Genomic DNA, 22,689 nt, shown 5'->3' with positions numbered 1-22,689 from the left:
CAGGACAGTCCAGGCAGGATCCATCTTCCGTTCTGCACTTGTAAATGCAGTAGCTCAGAGAAGCAAAGTGACCAGGCTAAGGACACACAGTTAGAGAGGCAGGGTTGGGGCCCCACCCGGCTTTGCTGCCATCGGTTTGAGTTCTGTCCCAATCCTTGGAGAGGCACCCCGGGTTTATGAGCGCTCCCTTCCCTCCCTGCCTGTGAGCCTTGTTGGCCAGGAAAATAAAAGGTGCTCAAGGAAAAATCTATACCCCGGGTGGTGATTCCTGAGAAGGCAAGCTTCCCTTCCAGGATGCCTGGGTTGCTGCTATGACAGTGCGGGGCGGAAAGCCCATGGTGCCTGCTTCCTGTTCAGACAAGACAGGACGGCCGCATTTCCTGCCAGGCCCCCGCCCCCTCGTGGACTCTGCCTCCTGCTCCGAGATGCCCTGGGACAGCCCGCGGCCTGCGGAGCATGGACTCCCGGGCTCAGGCTCCCCTGATATACGGCCCTGGCCATCCGGGGGCCGCCGCCGAGCATGGCCGCGCCCCGAGAGGGACATCAGGCAGGAGCACCAGAAAGGTAAACACAGAAAGCGGCCTCCGGACCTGCCAGGAGGCTGGGAGGCCCTGCGTGGGCGGCTGCCCCCGCTGCCTGGGGCTCTGGGTCATAGAAGCCTGCGGTGAGAGCCGGCACCCTGGCCCCCGTGACCTTGGCCACGGAGCTCGGGCTCTGGCAACATGGCTGTGCTCACAAACAGCCTCGCACGGGCTGGGTGGTGCCCTCTTTTCCTTCCCCGCCCCTACAGCAGGTACCTCTGTCCCCAGGGCTGGCGGTGAGGGTGGTGGGCACGGGCTGGCCAGGCAGCGGCGGGAGCTCCAAGGAGAGACTCCCACCTGCCTTTCTCTAGCCTCTGATGGGTGCAGGAAGGGGACAGCGATCAGGGCTGGAGGCGAGGGGGCCCAGGAAGAGAAGGTGCCCAGGACAGGCCAGGGCGTCAGGAAGCATGACATCTGAGCTGAGACCCAAAAGGTAAGTGGAAAGATACAAGACCATGGAGAACGGGCACTTTGTCCAAAATGCAATTCTGTTCTATCAACGAATTTCATTCAGTTCTGCAGTTACTGCTGAGACATATTCTGGGCCCATACCTGGCAACATCCATCCCTGTGGCTTATAAACCCTCTTTCTCGCTTCCGTCTTATCACTAGCATGTACCGAATACCTTCTCTGCAGCAGGCTCAGTGCCTGGAAACCAGCCCCTCCCCCCCAAAAGACCCTTGCCCACTGTCCAAACTCTGCGGTTAACATCCACAGGCACCTGCCACGGGACAGGGGAGGCCTTGCCTGCTTTAACTTCTTTCTGCAGCATAACAGCCCGGGAGGTGGGGCCTCTTATCATCCCCATTTTCAGATAAGCACACTGAGTCATAGAGCAGCTGTGTAACTGGCCCAAGGTCACAGTCATGAGTGGCAGAGCTGGGAGTAGAACAGAGTTGAATCAGAGAGGAGGCAGAGCTTTCAGAGGAGAAGGCGTTGGGAAGGGGGCTTTGATGCAAAAGATCCCCACAGCCAGGAGACACCTTGGCACCTAGTTGGAACACCAGCTATTCTGTACGGGCCAGAGGGAAAGTAGAAAGAGTAAACGGCCTCTCTGAACACTCTGCGTGCACACAACATTAGAAACATCTTCATCTGGCAACACATTGATTCTTCGACAGCCCGTGTGGCCTGTGCTATTAGATCCACTTTACAGCTGGGCAAGCTGAGACCCAGAAAGGTCAAGAAATTGGCTCAGGTTCCCACAGCTGAGTGGTGGAAACATCCAGCACCACATTGCATGCTAGAGGAGACTACTGACGTGGGCAGAGCAGGGAACCGGCTATTGGGGTCCAGCTCTCTCTTCCAAACAGTATTTGACCGACACAGTTCTTTGAACTGTGGACCTTGTCTCTTTTGCTTACCACTGTCCTTGGAGCTTTATCAGGGCCTGGCTTGATGCACACATGCATGTTAGATGATAACAGAGAAGGTGCCTTCCAAGAGCACCTGGATCCCTTCCATCTGGAGGGTGGCCCACATTCCCCTGGCCAGCCTGGGATCACACACACACACACACNCACACACACACACACACACACACACACACACACACACACCCGCCTCCAGTCCCTGCCAGCTGGTCAGCTCTGGCCAAGGGGCCCAGATGTTTCTCCTAAAGGGTCCTGTCCTGATTGTGACCATCTCTGGAAGAAGGACAGGGTCACACGGAGGCAGATGCTGCGTTCTCCAGGCTGAGCCCTGCGTCTCCTGCGGTGCTCATGGTATCCTGTAGATTGACAGCTCAGCCTAGAACAGCGGGTGCAGTCGTGTGCATGTGTTCGTGCACGTGAGCTGGGAGCAGCCTCGGGCCTCTAGACACTGTTCCCAGATGACGAGGCAATGGGGGAGAGGGGGTGTGGTGCAGCGGGTGACTCTGCAAGGTTCCGGTCCCCATCCCAGACAGCACCATGGACATCTCTGTGCCTCTTTCCTCACCTATCAAATCAGGAGAAAACAGTACTGATCTGGGCATTCCACGAGATAATACCCTGCAAGTGCTCAGCACAATGCCTGGCCCATACCTCTTGGAAGTGCCAGCTGCTTCTATGGGCGGCTAAGTCTGGCTTTGTTTTTTGCTCCTGCCGTGGTTCAGAAAGTGGCCAAATTCAGCTAAAATAATAGCGTGTGGCTGCTTACAGAGCACCTAATGCTAACGACATTAGGCCTTGAGTCACGGATCCGTTCAGCAAACTGAACTCCGTGGGCTGACCCACTTACCCAGCGCCCCGCGTGCGTAGGTGGGCATGGACGGTGACCCCACGTGCCAGCGGGAAGGTGGGAATTCTCTGGGGCCGCTTCCCCAGCCCAGGGGACAGCCCAGGTGCGTCCCGCGGGCCCCCAGCTCTTGCCCACCGGCCGGATCTGACGTGCTGTCCTCCCTCCGCTTTCCAGGACTGGTCCTGCTCGCTTGTCGTGGCCTCTCTCCTGGGCGCCTTCGGCTCCTCCTTCCTCTACGGGTACAACCTGTCAGTGGTGAACGCCCCAACTCCGGTGAGTGCCCCGCCCGGCAGAGGGCGCTGCGGCCATGCAGAAAACTTCCGGTGTTTTANCGAAATCAATCACAGGAAGAAGTCTGGAAAACCTCCAAAAACATGGAGGTTAAAGAACACCCTACTAAAAACCAAATGGGCCAATCAGGCAATTAGAGAAGAAATTAAAAAATATATGGAAACAAATTAAAATGAAAATACAAGAATCCAAACTCTATGGGATGCGGCAAAGGCAGTCCTAAGAGGAAAGTACATTACACTCCAGGTCAATATCAAGAAATTAGAAAAAGTGTACAAAATCTAACAGTGCACCTAAAGGAACTAGAGGCAGAGCAACAAGAGCACCACAAACCCAGTAGAAGAAGAGAAATAATAAAAATCAGGGCGGAAATAAACAATATAGAAACCAAAGATACAGTTGAACAGATCAATGAAACCAAGAGTTGGTTTTTTGAAAAAAATAAACAAAATTGACAAACCTCTAGCCAAGCTTCTCAAAAAGAAAAGAGAGAGCACTCAAATAGACACATGAATGAAAATGGACTGATTACTACCAACCCCTCAGAAATAACAGCAATTATCAGGGAATACTATGAAAAATTATATGCCAAAAAACTGGACAACTTAGAAGAAATGGACAAATTCCTAAACACACACTCACTACCAAAATTCACACAGGAGGAGATAGAAAACCTGGACAGACCCATAACAAGTGAGGAAATTGAATCAGTTACCAAAAATCTCCCAACAAATAAGAGCCCAGGACCAGATGGCTTCCCCAGGGAATTCTACCAGACATTTAAAACAGAATTAATACCCATTCTTCTACTATTACCCATTCTTCAAACTATTCCAAAAAATAGAAATCGAAGGAAAACTTCCAGACTCATTTTATGAAGCCAGCATCACTCTGATTCCCAAGGCAGACAGAGACCCAGCAAAAAAAGAGAACTACAGGCAAATATCCTTGATGAATACAGATGCAAAAATCCTCAACAAGATACTTGCAAATTGAATTCAACAGCACATAAAAAGAATTATCCACCAAGATCAAGTGGGATTCATTCCTGGGTTACAAGGCTGGTTCAATATTCGCACTTCCAGTGTTTTACAGGCTGGTTCTGTGCCAGACCTTTGCCAGAACACTGGGGGTTAGGACAGGGAGAGAGAGAGAATGAGACCAGCCCCTGCCCTCGAGGGGAGTGGGGAGATGGGAGATACAGAAACAGACAATGGTGACAATGTAGAGGGTTCAGTTCCTTGACTTGGCGTGTCCTGGGAGAGTGCAGGGCAAGGAGAGGGGTCTTCAGAGTTCCCAGGGGCCCGTCCTGAGGACCTTATTCCTGGGCACGGAGCCACGGAGGTACCTTATGCTTAAACGTTTTCCTGATCTGTTCTTTTTGGGTTTACGGCTTTTAGTTACAGCTAGTGGTCATTTGGGTATTTGTTTTGTCTGGCTTTTGTTTGGGTCTAGAATCTAGGCATTAGGTTATGTCAATCAAGAAGAGTCTGTAAAGCAACCAAGAGTGTTTTTTTTGGGGGGTCTAAAGACTTGCAGGATGGGAGACAGAGAGGGCAGAAATGGAAATTGTGCTCAGAATTCCAAGTGGGACAGACAGACTTCTAAAGGCAAAATCCATGAGTTTACTAAACTTCTTCTGAAGGAATGGTGATTGGTGCTGACGGAGTTAAACTGAGCACCTAACGCAGGATTGACTCCGTAGCCAACAGGTGCTACATTGTGTCTATTGCAGTCCACAGTCTTCTAAGACCTGGTCACTGGACGAAAGTCAAGAGTTCATGGTGTTCCAGAACAGGAGGCGATGCAAAGGTCTTGCTTCCTCAATACCTTCCCAACCCCATTTTGAGTGACTGTCTTAGGAATACTTACTTCACTTTTGGGGTTTCCTTTTATAGGTCAATTCCCCAGGCCCTCCTAACACTTCCCTGCGGTTTGCAGGTTCAGATTTGGTTCCACCTACCTAGGCTGTTAGGTAGGTAACCATTCCTGGGGGTGCTGGCTTCTGCCCGACGCACCTGCACCCTTCATCCACCTTACCCTGCAATGGTGGAGGTAGGTCAAGGCTATCTGGAGGCTTCCTGGAGGAAGTGATGCCTCAGCTTCATCTTAAAGGTAGAACAAAGTCACAGAGCCTTGTGATCTGTGACATATTTGCAGGAATGCAGGTGTGATGTGGTTGGAACGCAGGATGCCTTTTGGGGAGCATGGGGCAGGAGCTAGCTAAAGGGCAAACAGAAGCCAGGCTGTGGAGCTTCCTGGGGGCTTTTTGGGCTTTTCCTTGTTTGGAGCCCACCATCCCCATGTGCAAAGCACAAGGGAGGCTGGACCGGTGGGTCCCAAAAAGTTCCCAGGAGCCCCGGACTTTGCAGAATTGTCCTTTTAAAATGCAGACACCCTCTGACAGTCCCTCAAATGTCTTTTATAGCTGGTTTGTCCAAATTAGGAAAAAGAATCAGTGCTATATTTGTGACAGAAATACAGAAAAATAATGACAAAAGTAAAATCTATATCTAGGTGTTTCTATTCTATTCCCTTACTTTTCTGGGCATTTGGAAACTTTTATAACAGAATGTCCAAAATAGTTACATCATTACCTCTTTGCAAATGTGTCTATATATGTGGAAGAAGAGGGCAGTTGCCAAATCATGCTACTGAGCCCTGTCCTGTTCAATGTTGTCACCAGTGTTTTGGACAATAATCTGGAAAGGATGTCTATTATATGTCTCAGTTGATGAACTGGGAGGAATAAGGACTGTGTTAGAAAATGCAACGTGTCAGAATCAGGTGCCAGGACAGCTCTAGTTTTTGTGCAGTTTTTTTTTTTTTTTTTAAAAACTCTTCTCCACTTTAAGACTCTGTGTAAGTTCATTTGAAAAATGGGGTGTGATGGCATTTGAAAGCCAGGGACCTGGCTGGCCTCCCCAAACTCTTACTGCAGTCAGTGGCTTTGATTTTGTCACTGTGACATCATCCTGACACGGAGATCTGATTTGTCCATATTTGTCTTCAAAGGAATATTGGAGGGGCGCCCGGGCGGCTCAGTCGGTTAAGCACCCGACTTTTGATTTTGGCTCAGGTCAGGATCTCATGGTTTGTCGGATTGAGCCCCGTGTCGGGCTCTGTGCTGACAGCTCAGAGCCTGGAGCCTGCTTCGGATTCTGAGTCTCCCTCTCTCTCTGCTCCTCCCTGCTCGTGCTCTGTCTCCCTCTGTCTCAAAAATAAGTAAACATTTAAAACATATATATATATAAGAGGGGTGACTTGGTGGCTCAGTTGGTTAAGCACCCGACTCTTGATTTTGGCTCAGATCGTGATCTCACAGTTTATGGGTTCAAGCCCCATTCCAGGCTGTGTAGTGTGTGGAGGCTGCTTGGAATTCTATGCATCCATCTCCCTCTCTCTCTCTTTCTCTCTCTCTCTCTCCCAGCTCTCTCTCTCAAAATAAATAAATAAGCATTTAAAAAAGAAGATTGGAAATTGACACTCTTGCTTCACCCTGACAGTGTGCAGAAACTCCAGCAGAGGGTGGAGAATGTTTGCACTCATGGTTTGTGGAACCAAAAAGCCATGTGAAACATGAACCCTGAATGAAATGATGTGGATGGAAAAATAGAAGTTCCAGCCACAACTGTGGGAACAGGAAGAAGGAGCAATTCGGTCATTTAAAGCTTGCTTTTGATTAAGTTACTTTAATTTTTAGATCAGCTTTAAAGCAGTTCACAGCAAAATTGAGCAGCAAATACAGGGAACCGCCCCCCATATCCCTCACCCCCAAAAGCTCCCTCCCCCACTATCAACCTCCTACACCAGAAAGGTACATTTATTGTCACCAAGGAGCCTGCCTCCACACATCACCCCGAGTCCACTGGTGACCTTTAAGGCTCATTCTTGGTGTTGTATCTTCTGTGGGTGTTGACAAATGTAGAGTGACACGTAATCACCACTGTGGAGTCTTACAAAACAGTTTCACTGTCCTAAAAATCCTCTGCCTTGCCCCTTCCTTTTTCCCTCCCTACTGATCCCTGGCAACCACAGATCTCCTTACTGTCTCCATAGTTTTTCTTTTTCCAGAATGTCACCGTTTGGAATCCTACAGTATGTAGCCCTTTCAGATTGCCTTTGTTCACTTAGTAATATGCATTTAAGGTTCCTCCAGGTCTTTCAGTGGCTTGAAAGCTCCTTTGTACTTTAAAGCTGAATAATATCCAATACATTAATACATTGTATTAATACAGTGTAACAATAATACATTGTCTGCATGTACCGATTTATTGAGCCACTCACTTGCTGAAGGATATCTTGATTGCATCTAAGTTTTGGCGACTATGAACAAAGTTGCTATAAACAACTACTTGCTGGGTTTTGTGTAGACATGAGATCTCAGTTCACTTGGGTAAATACCAAGAAGCACCGTTGCTGAGTCAAAAAGGGGAGAGTATGTTTAGTTTTGCAGTGAACAGACAAAGCATCTTCCTAAGTGGCTGTACTGTTTTTCATTCCCAGAAACAATGAGCAAAATTTCCTATTGCCCCCCATTCTCACCAGTATTTGATGTTGTTAGTACTTTAGTTTTAGGATGTTCATAGGTGAATACTGGTATCTCGTTTTCACTCTAATTCCCTAATGACATATGATGTTGAATACCTTTTCATATGTTTTTTGGAAAGATAGAAATATCTTTTCATATGTTCACTTGCCATCCATAAATCTTTTGTGAGGGTCTGTTCACATCTTTTGCCCATCCTTTAATCAGATCATTTGTGTTGTTTTGGTTGAGTTTTGAGAGTTCTTTGTGTATTTTTAGATAACCGGTCTTTATCAGATGTGTCTTTGCAAATATTTCCTCTATGTCTGTGGCATATCTTCTCCTTCTTTTGACATTGTCTTTCCCAGAAGAGAAGTTTTTAATTTTATGGAAGCCCAGCTTATCAGTGGTTTCTTTCATGGATCGTGCTTTTGGTGTTGTATCTAAAAAATCTTCACCATGGGGCACCTGGGTGGTTCATTTGGTTAAATGCTGACTTCGAGTGAAGTCGTGATCTCACAGTTCATGCGTTCAAACCCTGCTTCAGGCTCTGTGCTAACAGCTGGGAGCCTGGAGCCGGCTTTGGATTCTGTGTCTCCCCCTTTCTCTGCCCCTCCCCTGTTCATGCTCTCTCTCTCTCTTTCTTTCAAAAATAAGTAAACATTAAAACATTTTTTTAAGTCATCACCACACCCAAGGTCATCAAGATTTTCTCCTGTTCTTTTTTAGGAATCTTACAGTTTTGTCTAAATGTAAACATTTATGTCTGTGACCCAATTTGAGTTAATTTTTGTGAAAGGTATAAAGTCTGTGTCTAGACTTTTTTTTTTGGGGGGGTGGATTGTGCATATCTATTATTCCAGTACCATTTGTTGAAAAGACCATCTTTGCTCTATCATATTGCCTTTGCTTTTTTGCAAAGATCAGTTCACTGTATTAATGTGGGTCTATTTCTGGGCTGTCTGTCTCATTCTGTTGATCTATTTTTCTGTTTTTTTTTTAAATGTTTATTTTTGAGAGAGACAGAGCACAAGAGGGGGAGGGGCAGAGACAGAGAGGGAGATGCAGAATCCGAAGTAGGCTCCAGATTCTGAGCTGTCAGCACAGAGCCCAATGCGGGGCTTGAGAGATCATGACCTGAGCTGAAGTTGGATGCTTAACAAACTGAGCCACCCAGGCACCCCCTATTTGTCTATTTTTTCATGAATACCATGCTGTCTTGATTACTGTAGCTTTATTGTAAGTTAAAGCAGGATAGTGTCTGTCCTCCATCTTTATTCTCCTTCAATGTTAGGAGTTAATTATTCTGAGTCTTTTGTTTCCCCAGATCAACTTTAGAATTAGTTTGCAGATATCAACCAAATAACTTGCTGAGATTTTGAGAGGGATAGTATTGCATCTATAGATCAAGTCAGGAAGAATGAACATCTTGACAATATTGAGTCTTCCTATCCATGAACATGGAATATCTCTCCATTTAATTCGTTCTTATTTGATATCTTTCATCAGAGTTTTTATTTTTGATATAGATCTTATATAACTTGAGAGATTTATGCCTAAGTATTTCATTTTCTTTAGTATTAATGTAAATGGTAATATTTTAAATTTAAAATTCGATTTTTTTCATTGCTAGTATATAAGAAAGCAATTGACTTGTTATCTTGCAACTGTGCTATAATCAACCACTTCTTAGTTCCAGATTTTTTTGGTCAATTCTTTCAAATATTTTTCATAGATGACCATGTCATCTGTGAACAAAGATAGTTTTATTTCTTTTTTTTTCAATATGTATATCTTTTATTTCCTATTATTCTCTTATTGCATTAGCTAGGACTTCCCGTATGATGTGCTTACTTTGGTTTAATCTGCTTTTCTTTCTCTAGTCTCCTATAATGGAAACTTACTGATTTTAAATGTTTCATCTTTTCTAACATATTCATTCAATGCTATAAATATTCTTCTAAGCACTACTTTTGATGCATCCCACAAATTTTGATGAGTTGTGTTTTCATTTTCATTTAGATCAAGTTATTTTAAAATTTCTCTTGAGATTTCTTCTTTGATCCATGTGTTATTAAGAAGGGTGTTGTATAATCTTCAAGTATTGGGGGATTTTCCAGCATATTCTGTTATTTATTTCTAGTTTAATTCCACTATGGTCTGAGACCAGACACTGTATGATTATATTCTCTTAAGTCTGATAAGTTGTGTTTTATGGCCCAGAATTTGGTCTATCTTGCTGAATGTCCATGTGAACCTGAGAAGACTGTATATTCTACTGCTGTTGGATGAAATAGTCTATAGATGCTCATTGTATCCAGTTGGTTGATGGTGGTGTTGAGTTCAACTATGTCCTCACTGGTTTTGGGCCTGCTGCATCTGTCCATTTCTGACAGAGAGGTGTTTCAGTCTTTGACTTTAAGAATGGTTCACTTATTTTCCTTACAGTTCTATCGGCATTTGCCTTCATGTATTCTCATGCTCTGTTGTTAGGCACATATACAGTAAGGCTTGTTATATTTTCTGTATTGGTCCCTTTAATAGTATAATGCCCCCCTTTTTTCCTGCTAACTCTTCTTGCAAAGTATCCTCTGTTTGAAATTAATATAGTTTTTACTGCTTTCCTTTGATGTCAGCATGGTATATCTTTCTCCATCTGTGTACTTTTAATCTATATGTGTCTTATATTTTTAAAAAAACTTTATTTATTTTTTTGAAAAGAGAGAGAGTAGGGGAAAGGCAGAGAGAGAGGGAGAGAAAGGATCCCAAGCAGGCTCTGCACTGTCAGGAGAGAGCCCGATGTGGGGCTCAATCCCACAAAATGTAAGATCATTACCTGAGCCAAAATCAAGAGTCAGATGGAAATCGACTGAGCCACCCAGCTGCCCCATGTGTCTTTATATTTTAATTGGGTTTCTTATAGACAACATATAGCAATAAATAGACAATTTATTGTCTTGATCCACTCTGACAATCTGTTTTTTAATTGCGATATTTTAGACCATTGACATTTAAGGTGATTGCTGATATAGTTCGATGAATATCTATACCATATCTGTTGCTGTTTTTACTATTTGTCACCTTTGTTCTTTGTTCCCCACTTCTGCTTATTGTGGTTTTAACTGAGCATTTTATATGACTCCATTTTATCTCTTTTCCTAGCATATCAATCCCCCCACCCTTTTTTAAACTTTCTTTAGTGATCCCTCAAGACTTTGTAATATATATTTTCAACTAAGCTAAGTCTGCTTACAAATTATACTACCTTACTTCACTGGTACTGTTAGTGCTTTATAATAACAAAACATTTCTAATTCCTCCCTCCCACCCACTTAGACATAAACATATAGATAATCAAAAACATTACTGCTATTATTATTTTGACAAAATAACTTGTGAGATTTATACCTAAGTATTTCATGAATATTTTGAACAAAATAATAATCTGTTAGATTATTAATAGATAATAATCAATAAATAATATTAACAGATAATAATCTGTTAGATTAATTAAAAATAAGAAAAAAAGCTTTCATTTTCACCTTTACTTATTATTCTCCTATGCTCTTCTTTTTATGAATGTCTGAGTTTCTGACCTATATTAGGCTCCTTCTCTCTGAAGAACTTCTTTTAACATTTCTTGCAAGGCAGATCTACTGGCACCAAACTCCCTCAATGTTTGTCTGAAAAAGTCTTTACTTTTCATTCACTTTTTTGAAAAAAAATTTTAATGTTTATCTTTGAGAGAGAAAGAGACAGAATGTGAGCCAGGGAGGGGCAGATAGAGGGGGAGACACAGAATCTGAAGTAGGCTCCAGGCCCTGAGCTGTCAGCACAGAGCCCGATGCGGGGCTGGAACCCACGAACTGTGAGATCATGACCTGAGCCGAAGTTAGATGCTTTATTGACTTAGCCACCCAGGTGGCCCTACTTTTCATTCACTTTTGAAGGTTAATTTTGCAGGGTACAGAATTCTAGGTTGGTGGGGGGATTTTTCCTCACTCAACAATTCGAGTATTTTACTCCATTCTCTTCTTGCATGGTTTCTGAGAAGTTGGGTGTAAATTTTATCTTTTTCCTCCGTAGGTAAGATTTTTTTTTTAATCTGACTTCTTTCAAGAGCTTTTTTTTTAAATCTTTGATTTTTCTGAAATTTGAATATGATATGCCTAGGAGTAGTTTTTTTGCTTTTTGTTTTTTTTTTTAGCATTTATACTGTTTCGTGTTTTCTGAGCTTCCTGGATCTGTAGTTTAGTATCTGATGCTAATTTGAGGAAATTCTCATCATTATTGCCTCAAATATTTCCTCTGTTCCTATCTCTCTCTTTTCTTCTTCTAGGCATTCCCACTGTATGCATATTACAGATTTTGTAGTTTCCCCCACAGTTCTTTGATACTCTCTTCTGGGTTTTTTTTTTTCCTGTATGGTGTGCCCCTCTGTCTGTTTTTATTTTTTATTTTTCCTTCCCTTCCCCTTTGTTCATCTGTTTGACTCTTAAATTCCACATATGAGTGAAAAATGATGGTATTTTCTTTCTCTGACTGACTTCTTTCACTTAGCATAATACATTCTCGTTCCATCAGTGTTTTTGCAAACAGCAGGAATTCATTCTTTTTCATTGTCAAGTACTATTCCATTCTATGTATATACCATATCTTTATTCAAATTCATCAGTGAATGGAAATTTGGGCTCTTTCCATAATTTGACTGCTATAAACACTGGGATGCATGTGCCCCTTCAAATCAGCATTTTTGTAGCCTTTGGATAAATATCTATAGTGCAATTGCTGGGTTGTAGGATAGTCCTATTTTTAATTTTTTGAGGAAACTCCATACTGTTTTTCAGAGTGGCTGCACCAGTTTGCATTCCCACAAACTTTGCAAAAAGGTTCCCCTTTCTCCACATCCTTGCCAACGTCTGTTGTTTCTGAAGTTGTTAATTTTAGCCATTCTGACAGGTGTGAGGTGGTATCTCATCATGGTTTTGATTTGTATTTCCCTGATGGTGAGTGCTATTGAGCATCTTTTCATGTGTCTATTAGCCATCTGGATGTCTTCTTTGGAAAAGCATCTGTTCATGTTCTCTGCCCATTTCTTTACTGGATTATTTGGTTTTTGGGTGTTGAATTTCATAAGTTCTTTGTAGATTTTGGATACTAACCCTTTATCTGATACATCACTTGCAAAAATCTTCTCCCACTCTGTTGGTTGCCTTTTAGTTTTGCTGATTGTTTCCTTTGCTCTGCAGGAGATTTTAACCTTGGTGATGTCCCAATAGTTCATATTTGCTTTTGTTTCCCTGCCGGAGACATGTCTTGTAAGAAAGTTGCTGCGGCCAAGGTCAAAGAGATTGCTGCCTGTTTTCTCCTCTAGGATTTTGATGGTTTCCTGTCCTACATTTAGGTCTTTCATCCATTTTGAGTTTATTTTTGTGTATACAGACCCTATGTCATAGATGTATCAGGAAGGTTAATGTATCCACGTTACTGGGGTGGGTTGGGGGGCCCTTTAACTCTGCTCCCTAACTTCCCACTCGTTTCCTGTCTGACCACTTATGCCCCATTTGGAAGAGAACACCCATGTGCCTGTCCAGCCCCTCACCTGAGTTATCTCATTTGCATAAATTATCAGGTGGGGGCTGAGAGGCCTACCATGAATAACAAAGACACGCTCATCACTCAAGACATCCCAACGGTTTAGCGGCTATTTTCCAAACATAGGGACAAAGGCCAGCCGGATTCTTAATTATCCAACTGCATATATGGAATGTATGTCATACGAAGGTATGTTCTCAATATAAAAATACTCCACGATGTCTGTTAAATGAATTCGTAAACAAGAGCAGGAAGGTGTGAGGAAGAAAGAATAAAAAAGAGACCTCTGGGCTCTAACGTATTACCACACTCTCATACCACGTCAGTTAGGACTTCCTTGAAACAAAACCAGAATCCTACAAAGGTAACAGTGAATAGTTTGGCTTTTATAATGAGTTAGTCACCATTCTATTGATTTCTGAGTTGGTGACGTTTGGTCTTCTCTTGGGAGGGGAGGCAGAGTTTGGGCCTCCCTGGTGTTGGTATAGTGGCACCCCCTCCGCCTATCTGTGGTTTCACTTCGCTGGTGTCAGGCACCCTCAATCAGCTATGCTCTGGAAACATGACTTTCCCCCTGACGTACGGTCCAAGTTCATAGTCGCCTCGTGCTTTATTATAGTGCCTCTGTCCTCACCCCACTTCATCTCCCCACCGAGGCATTTTACCCCCTCACACCCTCACAAGGAAAAGAAATGTGAGTACAGTACAGTAAGGAGAGAGCTTGGGGCCACATCCACATGACATTATTTACCACATGTTGTTACAATTGTTCTACCTCGTTATTGTTAATCTCTTACTATGCCTGATTTATAAATTAAACTTCATCATAGGGTATGGAGATATAGGAAACACATAGCATATGCGGGGTTCAGCATTATCTGAGGTTTCAGCCACCCACCGGGGGCCCTGGAATGGATCCCCTGCAGATTAGGGGTCCGGGGGCGGCTACTGTATTTAAGCCCTGGGCTTCAGCAGAGCATTAATTTGACTCCCCGCAAGTTCCCAGCAGAAATGGTACATTTCATCATTTTCCTCTCCCAATCCTCCCCTAAGGGCAGGTAAACAAGCATTGGTAACGAATAAAATCATCTCTCTCTACAAGAGCAGATCTGCCCCAATTAGCTGCCGAAGTTAGATGCTGGTCAAAGGAAAGATTCCAACGAGCCAGCAGACAGAGAACCCAGAAGCGAGTTCTGGTCCTTTTAATTAATCCCACCCCACGCTGCAGTTTTAGTGGCTGTTCCGAGGGCCCCGGCACTCTTAGGGGAGCAGAGGCACACGGCAGAGCACCTCCGTGCAGCCCCAGGCCTGCTCTCAGGGAACCGGGTAGGGCACGGATAGGGCACGGCGAGTGTGGATTGTGTCAAAGACATCAGTGCTGGGCGTGCTGATGGGGAGGTGCAGTGGCTTGGCGTCTTGAAAGAAGACAGGTGACATTACAGGAGAATCCAGTGCATCTTGTCATTACAGAAACAACTGGCAATTATTTTCATGGAATAAGTATCTCTGGTTAATTTCAGCATGGAAGACAACTGCCTTTGATATTTAAATCCCAAAGCCTTTCCTTTTTATTCTTTTTTTCCCCTCTCTCTCTCGTTTGCCTCACTTTGTCTCAGTAGTTATATAAGCCAAACAGGTTTCTATTAGCAAAAGCAAACAGCACAAATTTAAATTTTAATAATTTAATAATAAGACTATTGCTATGAATCACTTTGTGTATTTCTCATTTGTATAGCAGCCCACATAGCAGGCGTGGAGATAATAATCTGGTTGCACAAATAAAGGAGCCTGAAAGAGAGAGACTGAGGAGCTGGCCCAATGCTACTCAGCTCACGGGTGATAGACTGTCCCTGAAGAAGAGAGTCCCATGGGGTGCCTGGGTGGCTCAATCGGTTAAACGTCCAACTTTGGCTCAGGTCATGATCTCACAGTTTATGAGTTCGAGCCCCGCGTTAGGCTCTGTGCTGACAGCTCAGAGCCTGGAGCCTGCTTCCGATTCTGTGTCTCCCTCTCTCTCTGCCCCTCCCCTGTTCGCACTCTGTCTCTCGTTCTCTCAAAAACAAATAAACAATAAAAAAAAGAGAGAGAGTCCCAACCTCAGCCCCACCCAGAGGCCATTTTTAAGGCTTTTCTCAAAAATCATCCATATCTGCTGGTTTATATTCTCTCTTGCATGTGCTCTTTAAGCTAATAGTTATATTGTAAGCATGCTTCCATGTTCTTGAAAATTCCCCATCACCAGAATCTCTAATAGCTGTGTGCTGTGGCATCATAGGACCGTCCCATCTTCCTAATGTGGGTCTCTTAGATTGTTTCCAGTTTTTCTCTGGCGTAGGACACTGCTACGTTGTTTAAATTGGGAGCTGTGAGTCATTGTTTGGTGTGAATCATGGTCCGGGTCTGGGATGTTGGTGTCTGTGTGTCCTAGATGGGGGGGGGGGGGGNGGCGGGGGGGGGGGGGGGGGGGGTGGCCCCCATGCCTGCTCTTCTATGCCCTGGGGACCCCAGCTTACTGGAGCTGAGAAGCCTGTATCTTTGATTTGGAATTTTCCCATTTCACAAAGTTTCTCTGGGAAAAATGCATGTGTTGAACCTAGTGGAGAAGGGAGCACAGCCTTATCAGGGCTTGGGGAAGCTCTGTGTAGACCGGTGGGGGCCCGCAGTAGCTGCAGCCAGGCGGGGGGAACAGAGGCAAAATTAGCCCAGAGAGGCAGGAAGTCGGGAAAAGTTGGAGGAGAAGTGTCAGAGTCGGGTCTGCTGGTGTGACCAAACCCAACAAATAAAACTAGAATCATTGTGTTTGTGAGCCATGGGAGAGAGCCACTGATATTTACTGAGTGTCTACTGTTGCTAGACATCATCCCAGGGACTACACACCTTCATTTAATCCTTCTAGTGGTCCCGTCTGCAGGCTAGGGTTTTTAGTCCTTTTCTGTAAATAAATTATCCCAGAACTGGCTCAAGACCATCACCCTGAACTTGGAATGGGTCAGATGCCCTAGGAAAGCTCCCCATGCCTCAAGATTGATCTTTAGGAGCCAGAAGCAATTTGAACAGTAATGAAAATGCTCATCATTTCTATTCCAGCCAGCCAGGGGACATACGGAAAGGAGTGGGAAGTGTTATTTCAGAGCAAATGACAGACGTGTCGGTGTGAATGCACTGCCCCACTGTAAACACAGCTATGCACTCTTTCAAAAGAATGCTGTGGCAGGAGAGAGGCTCAGGATGAATTCTGGCTGAATCAGAAGAAACTTTGGGAGCGCACACACTCTACTGCTCTCTCTGGGGGCCAGAGAGAAAGTGAAACTTCCTTTCTTCATCTCCTATATAATTAAAGTCAAAGGTTCCCCCCCTCCCATTGCAAAAGTGGTTGGTGGGAGAACCCAGAAAGCTCTGCGAGTCTTACTTGCCTGACTATTGCTTGCAGTCAATGCATCTTCTTTCATCGGGTTCAGCTTTCATTGTGGGAGTAGAATATATTCACGTGTCTATATGTACAGAGGCCTCTTTCTCACCCCGTCAGTTAGCTGGATTCCTCCAGGAGAGTCGCACAGCAGGGAGAAAAACCTCACCACAAACATGCAGACTAAATATCGAGCCAAGTCAGAGTGGGGCCTGGGCATTGTCCTTAGGGCTGGGAGGTGTGTTGGGTCCCGGGGTTCCCTGCCCCCAGGTCTGATGTTCACTAGGACTCATAGAACTTGGCACGTCAGGATTCACGACTCCTCACCCACGGGTGGGATTTACTCCAGTGAAGGGATTCGAAGCAGAATCATCAGAAGGAAAAGCCACACGGGGCAAAGTCCAGAGGAAACCAGGAGCAAGCTTCTGGAGTCCTCACTCGGTGAAATCACTGAGTCAATCCTCCAGCAATGTGATTCCTGACCCCCCAGAGACAAAGCGGGTGTTCGGCATAAACCATCCCCTGCATACTGTGGGCTTTGCGAGTCACTTTCATCAGATCTGGGAGTGGTGGGGGCTGTCCCTGAAATCCAAGCTCCCCAATGCCAGCCTCGGGCCAACCTTGCATGCAGGCCTTTCAGAGGAGGGAAGCCTCAAGCCAAATATGTTAACTTCTGCACAGGAGGCCCTACCTCTGCTAGTCAGGTGATATCAGGTGACATTGCTGGGCTTGTGGAATTCTGTCTCTGAGTGGTCCTTATTTCAAGGAACGTGGTTTGGCGGTGGGCACTTTCGTAAGGGACTTCCATACTGTTTTACTCACTGTGCCAGCATCTCCAGTGGCGTTGAGTGTCTGAGTGTCTTTACAAATCCCGAAAGAGTTATGGGCATGACGTGCTCAATTATGCAGTGTGTGTGTGTGTGTGTGTGTGTGTGTGTGTGTGTACTGCGGCCCATCCACAAAAGTGTTCTATTTATGTGCAGTTTTATAGCACTCCTGAGAATATTTTTAGATGAATTCATGACAGGCTCTGCGTGAATCAGTAAGGAACATTAATATTGTAAAACAGGCTACAGGGTAATTTGCCTCCCATTGCCTGGCAATTTCCTGCCATCATTTGGAGGTGTTCTAGGCCGGTCTTCCTGGCTGGGAACTGCGTGCTTTCAATTTGTTGCCAGAAGCTTGGCCTCTGAGCTGTCGGTTGGGGAGTTAGTGGTGAATTATTCATGGCTTCCGAGGCCTGAGAAATAAGCAAATCTAGGCCCTGTATTTTACAGATCAGAAATAACGTTATCAACACCACTAGCGGCCACCCCAACTTCTGATTTTTAGTGTGTGATGCTTGCGGACCCTGCTCTATGTTTTATATCCGTTTTCATGTTAAATCCTCACAGTAACTCTTTTAAGGAGGGGAATGACTTAGCAGATGAGGAATCGGAGGTGAAGAAAGGTTAAGTAACTTATTCAAGATCGACCAGCAGAAAAGTGACAGAGCTGAATAAAATGGATTCTGGGGCCCTTAACCACTTAGAAGCCTGCCCTCTGAGGCAGAGCCGCATGGAGGATGTCACAGAGACCACAGCAGTGCAAGCAAGTCTTGAACCCAAGACTCTTGGCTCTTACTCAGTGTCCTTACCTTTAACCATGTAGCCTCTCATTTATTTCTAGCCAGTTTAGGCTTAAGTGGGTACTTGCCATGATATAAATACTCCTTGATGAGTTCGTGAAAGAATTCTTTTCAACTCACCCTCCCTTGTGAATTGCAGGATCTTCCTGGCTGGTCCAGCCACCTCCAGTCTAAACTTACTGAAATAACCCCTACACTGCATCCGCAGGGAACATTCTAGAGCACAAATTAGACTCACGATTCCATGTTCCCCAGGGCCCACACGATTATGTGTGGGCTCCTCAGGCTGACAGTCAAGGCCAGTGATGAGCACTGTCTGGGCCTCTGAGGATTCTGTTTCCTATGTTGCCAACTGTCCAACTCAAGCCCGTCCCCACCTGCCCTTCTTGCTCACCTGATGTGGTGAGCATGCACCGCCTTTCTCGGCTTCCTGCCATCGCTCTACTTCCACTCCATTTATAGATGTGCGTTAGCTCTACTATTCTCTCTACTAGACTACATGCTCCTTGAAGGCAGGGGCTGTAGCGCTTGTATCCAGAAGACAGGCTGGGAATCTGGGCCCCTGGTGGTGAGGAAGCAGGTGTGGGGAGCCAGAGAGAAAGACAAGCTTGGGCCCCTTGGAAGTGGACCCAGTGGCACATGAAAGGTGGAATCCATGGATGAGATGGTCCAAATCAGGCCTAGACATTAGCTAGCCTAGTCATCTTAAAATTCTATTTTGTTGCAGAATACTCTTTTCAAATAGTCTTACAAGTTCCCCCAAACGTAAAGGAATCTTCTAGCCAAAGGCTCAGATCCCCTACCCACCCTTTATGACTTTGCTGAAATCTCCCCTCTTTCTTAAAGATTCCTGGCACAGTAATGGTGATGGCATGGGCTTTGGAGTCAGGTTCATTGTCTTTGGTAAAGTAGCTGTTATAACAAGGAACCCTTAAACCTCAGCGACTTAACACAGTGACAGTTTATTTCTCATTCATGCCACCATCAACGAGCAAGTGAGCAGAGACACCCGGGCTCCTTCAGCTCCCAGGCCCCAGGAATGGTGGCCCTGCCATTCCTTAGGGCTTTGGAGGTCTCTGGTGGTTAGCCTGTGAATGATCAGACTATAAGGGAAGGGAGTGAGTGAGAAGGCACACAGACTTTTAATACCTTGCTGGAGGTGACACACATCACTTCTGCTCATGCTCCTTTGGTGAGAAGTAGCCATGTGACTACATCCAGATGCAAGGCACCGAGAAGTGTGACCTGGCGGTGTGGCCAGGAAGAGGAGGGCTCAGACATTGTGAGCACGGGGGAAAGAGAGGTCTGCAATTCCACTGGATTCTATATGGCTTTCAGATGCATTTCTCAACTCCAGAGTTTTCTCTTCTTTTTTTTAAAAATTAATTAATTAACTTATTTATTTTTATTTAAAACATTTTTTAATGGGGCGCCTGGGTGGCTTAATCGGTTAAGCGTCCGACTTTCGCTTAGGTCATGATCTCGCGGTCCGTGGGTTCAAGCCCCGCGTTGGGTTCTGTGCTGACTGCCATCTCAGAGCCTGGAGCCTGTCTTCAGATTCTGTCTTTCCCTCCCTCTCCTGCTCACGCTGTCTCTCTCTCTCTCCTAGAAATAAATAAAAAACATTAAAAAAACATTTTTTAATGTTTTTTATTTATTTTTTGAGAGAGACAGCGTGAGCAGGAGAGGGAGGGAAAGACAGAATCTGAAGACAGGCTCCAGGCTCTGAGCTGGCTGTCGGCACAGAGCCCAACACGGGGCTCGAACCCACGAAACGTGAGATCATACATAACCTGAGCCAAAGGCAGACACTCAACCGACTGAGCCACCCAGGTACCCCCAGAGTTTTCTGCTCTTAATGAAACTTCACCAGATGGGTGCCTAAGGTTAAACAAGATGAGGTGTATACTGATGTCTGATACATACGTGGCAGTCAATATTCGTTCTCTGTCCCTTCTTCTCCCCTACTCCAGTCTTTCAATATGCAACAGAAGTACTGATATGATCACCTTTGTGTTTTCCCTACTGAGTCGGAACACAGTAGTGGTTAAGAGATGGGGTCTGGAGTCCTGCCCCTCCTACATGCCAATCGTGTGACTTGGGAAAAGCCCCTTATGGCTCTGTTCCTAAGGTTCATCTGCCCAAAGAGAAGTTATAAAACAGTCCCCACCTCATAGGGTTGTGAAGACGATGGAATGAGTTCATATGTGTCCAGTTCTCAGCGTTCACACGTATCAGGTCCACACGTCTCAAATTCAGTGAATGTTTGTGTAATGAGTTAGCACAACAACCGTCATCGGCTGGCTCTCATAAGCCTGTGTCTGCCTTTCATCCTCTGCTGAAGTCATACCTGGAGAAGTCAAACATTAAATCGTTACAGCTGTTACTTTGAAACCAGCTCTCAGGACATTTGAGGAAAGCGCAGGGGGCACAGGCTTCCAGCTTTCCCCAGCCCTCTGCAGAGGTGCCTTCCATCCTCCAGCTTTCCCAGCCTGAAAACACAAAATCTCTGTAGGGATGCCCAAAGCAACAGCCAGGAGTGCGTGATATGAAAGCGGGCTGCTTTCTCACCAGGCCCCTGAATGCCTGGAAAGGAAGAGAAGATTTCTTCCTCAGCAGCGTCCTTCTAATTTCTGCACATCAGTTCTCGGACACCGGTCGCAGCTGCAGGCGTGGTGAGAAGAGGCTTTCAAGGGTGGCATTAGCCAGGCTCCTGGGAAGGTGGCTGTGGTTGCTTGAATCAGTGCCAGATTGCACTGGGGACAAACGTCACGTCCAAGAATAACCTTCTGTGCGTGGTGGGGGAGGGGTCCTGCTTATTGGGCGGCAAGCGGTGCCCCATGCCGTCCTGGGTACTCACTCCTTACACCAGCTTCTCTGAGGGTCTTGACCCTGTGATGCTGTGGCCCTGGGGAGGGGCGTTCTGCACCTCTGCCTTCCTGAGGCCCGTCCAACCCCCGGCTTAGCAGTTTACCACACTTCCTCCCACTGTGCTCTGTGCTCCTTGGCTGTGACCCTTGTACTTTAGCACCCGGCAGAGTGTATAGCCCATAATTGATACTTATTTTTTTTAATGTTTATTTATTTTGGAGAAAGAGCGAGCAGGGGAGGGGCAGAAAGAGAGGGCAACAGAAGACCTGAAACGGGCTCTGTGCTTACAGTAGTGACCCCGGTGTTCACTTGAACTCACAAACCGTGAGACTGTGACCCGAGCCAAAGTCAGACCAACTGAGTCACTCAGGCACCCGGATACTTACTTGTAAATCAATAAATGCGCCATTGTACTTGGCTGCTTCACTGCCACCTTGACCGTGAAGTTCCGAGCCCTGTAGTAGAGTTGTCCTTTAGGGCTCCAACGTGAGGCCGGCCTTGCACAACCTCCCCCACTCCATCAGTTAGCCACGTGGGCAAGTTGGCAACTCTCGGCTCCCCGTTCTGTACGTGAGGGTTTCTGCCCCCAGCTTTGCTGCGAGGCCGAAATGGGATAGTTTAGGTATCTTGGTAGTTTCAGCAGTTGCAAGGAACAATTTTGTCCGACTGAAGCTGACTGTTGACAAAATAGGGAGCAACTCGCAGGACTAGTGCCAGGCCTGGTGAGCCACCCCATTCCTTAATGATCGTCTTAGCGAGGGGCCTGTGACCCAACCAGGGCCAGTAGGATATAAAGCGAGGATTGCCGGAGGCTTCTGGAGAGATCGTAGCAAGAAGAGACCCTTGAGAGGCTAGGATTGCTCTCTCCAGTCACACACGAACTGGGGAAGCACGAGGCCAGAGTTTTCTAGAAGTCATCCTGTCCTAGTGGTTGGATGCAGCCTTTAAGGTGAGGTCAGAACTGGAGAGCAGAGTGAAGCAAAAGGAAGTGCTGGATTCTTGGCAATGTTACTGAGCCACCAGATGACCAGCTCTGCAGCTCAGCACTCCTGTGCGTTTGCACTCGTGTAAGTAATAAGTATCCTTGCTGTTAGCTGCTTTGAGCTGCAGTATCCTGTTAGGTGCAGCCAAGAATGTCCTTACATTTAGTGCATTATCCTCCCCAGTGGGCTTGGAAGACCTTTGGGATCTGGGGGCCATGATGGTTTATTTCTGTGTCCAGCTCAGGTCCTAGAAGTCAGGCCACGCTTGTTGAATGGGTCAGTGGATGATGAGTGTCTCATACATTAAGGTGCAGAAACTTCATCATTTTTCAGAACAGCTCTAGTTGTTGATACTATGTTCTGGCCTCCCTCCATGCTATGAGCAAGGTAGTTATGGAGCCAAAGAGAGAGCGAATGGGAAGAGAATAGGTATCACGTAGGGATAGGATGCTTCCCTCCTCTACTGCCATCAGCCCGTTTGCCTAGCCCAGAAACCGTGCAATCTTCTCTGTTCCTCGTAGCCATCTGGAGCACCTTCCCTCCCAGGATCTGGGGCCAGTCCCCCCCACCCTCCCAGTTAGTCTTG

General features: G+C 45.8%; 1 protein-coding gene across 3 annotated transcripts in view; it reads left to right on the top strand.

Moving 5' to 3' along the window:
- Nucleotides 1-22,689, top strand: part of SLC2A9 (solute carrier family 2 member 9) — a 246,081-nt gene that overhangs the window by 46,189 nt on the left and 177,203 nt on the right. For 2 of the 3 annotated variants that reach the window (XM_077750505.1, XM_077750504.1), the window contains exon 3: nt 2,977-3,075. In XM_077750505.1, coding sequence (XP_077606631.1) covers nt 2,977-3,075 — 99 coding nt within the window. Of the gene's footprint in view, nt 1-446; nt 565-2,976; nt 3,076-22,689 lie in introns of those variants that run through there. The other variant, XM_077750503.1, reaches the window with a different exon arrangement.

The sequence above is a fragment of the Crocuta crocuta genome, unplaced genomic scaffold (assembly GCF_008692635.1).
Source record: "Crocuta crocuta isolate KB4526 unplaced genomic scaffold, BGI_CrCroc_1.0 scaffold179, whole genome shotgun sequence".
NCBI classification, from domain to species: Eukaryota; Metazoa; Chordata; class Mammalia; order Carnivora; family Hyaenidae; genus Crocuta; species Crocuta crocuta.
The sequence above is the reverse complement of the archived record's forward strand: the minus strand, read 5'-3'. Positions and strand labels throughout refer to the sequence as shown.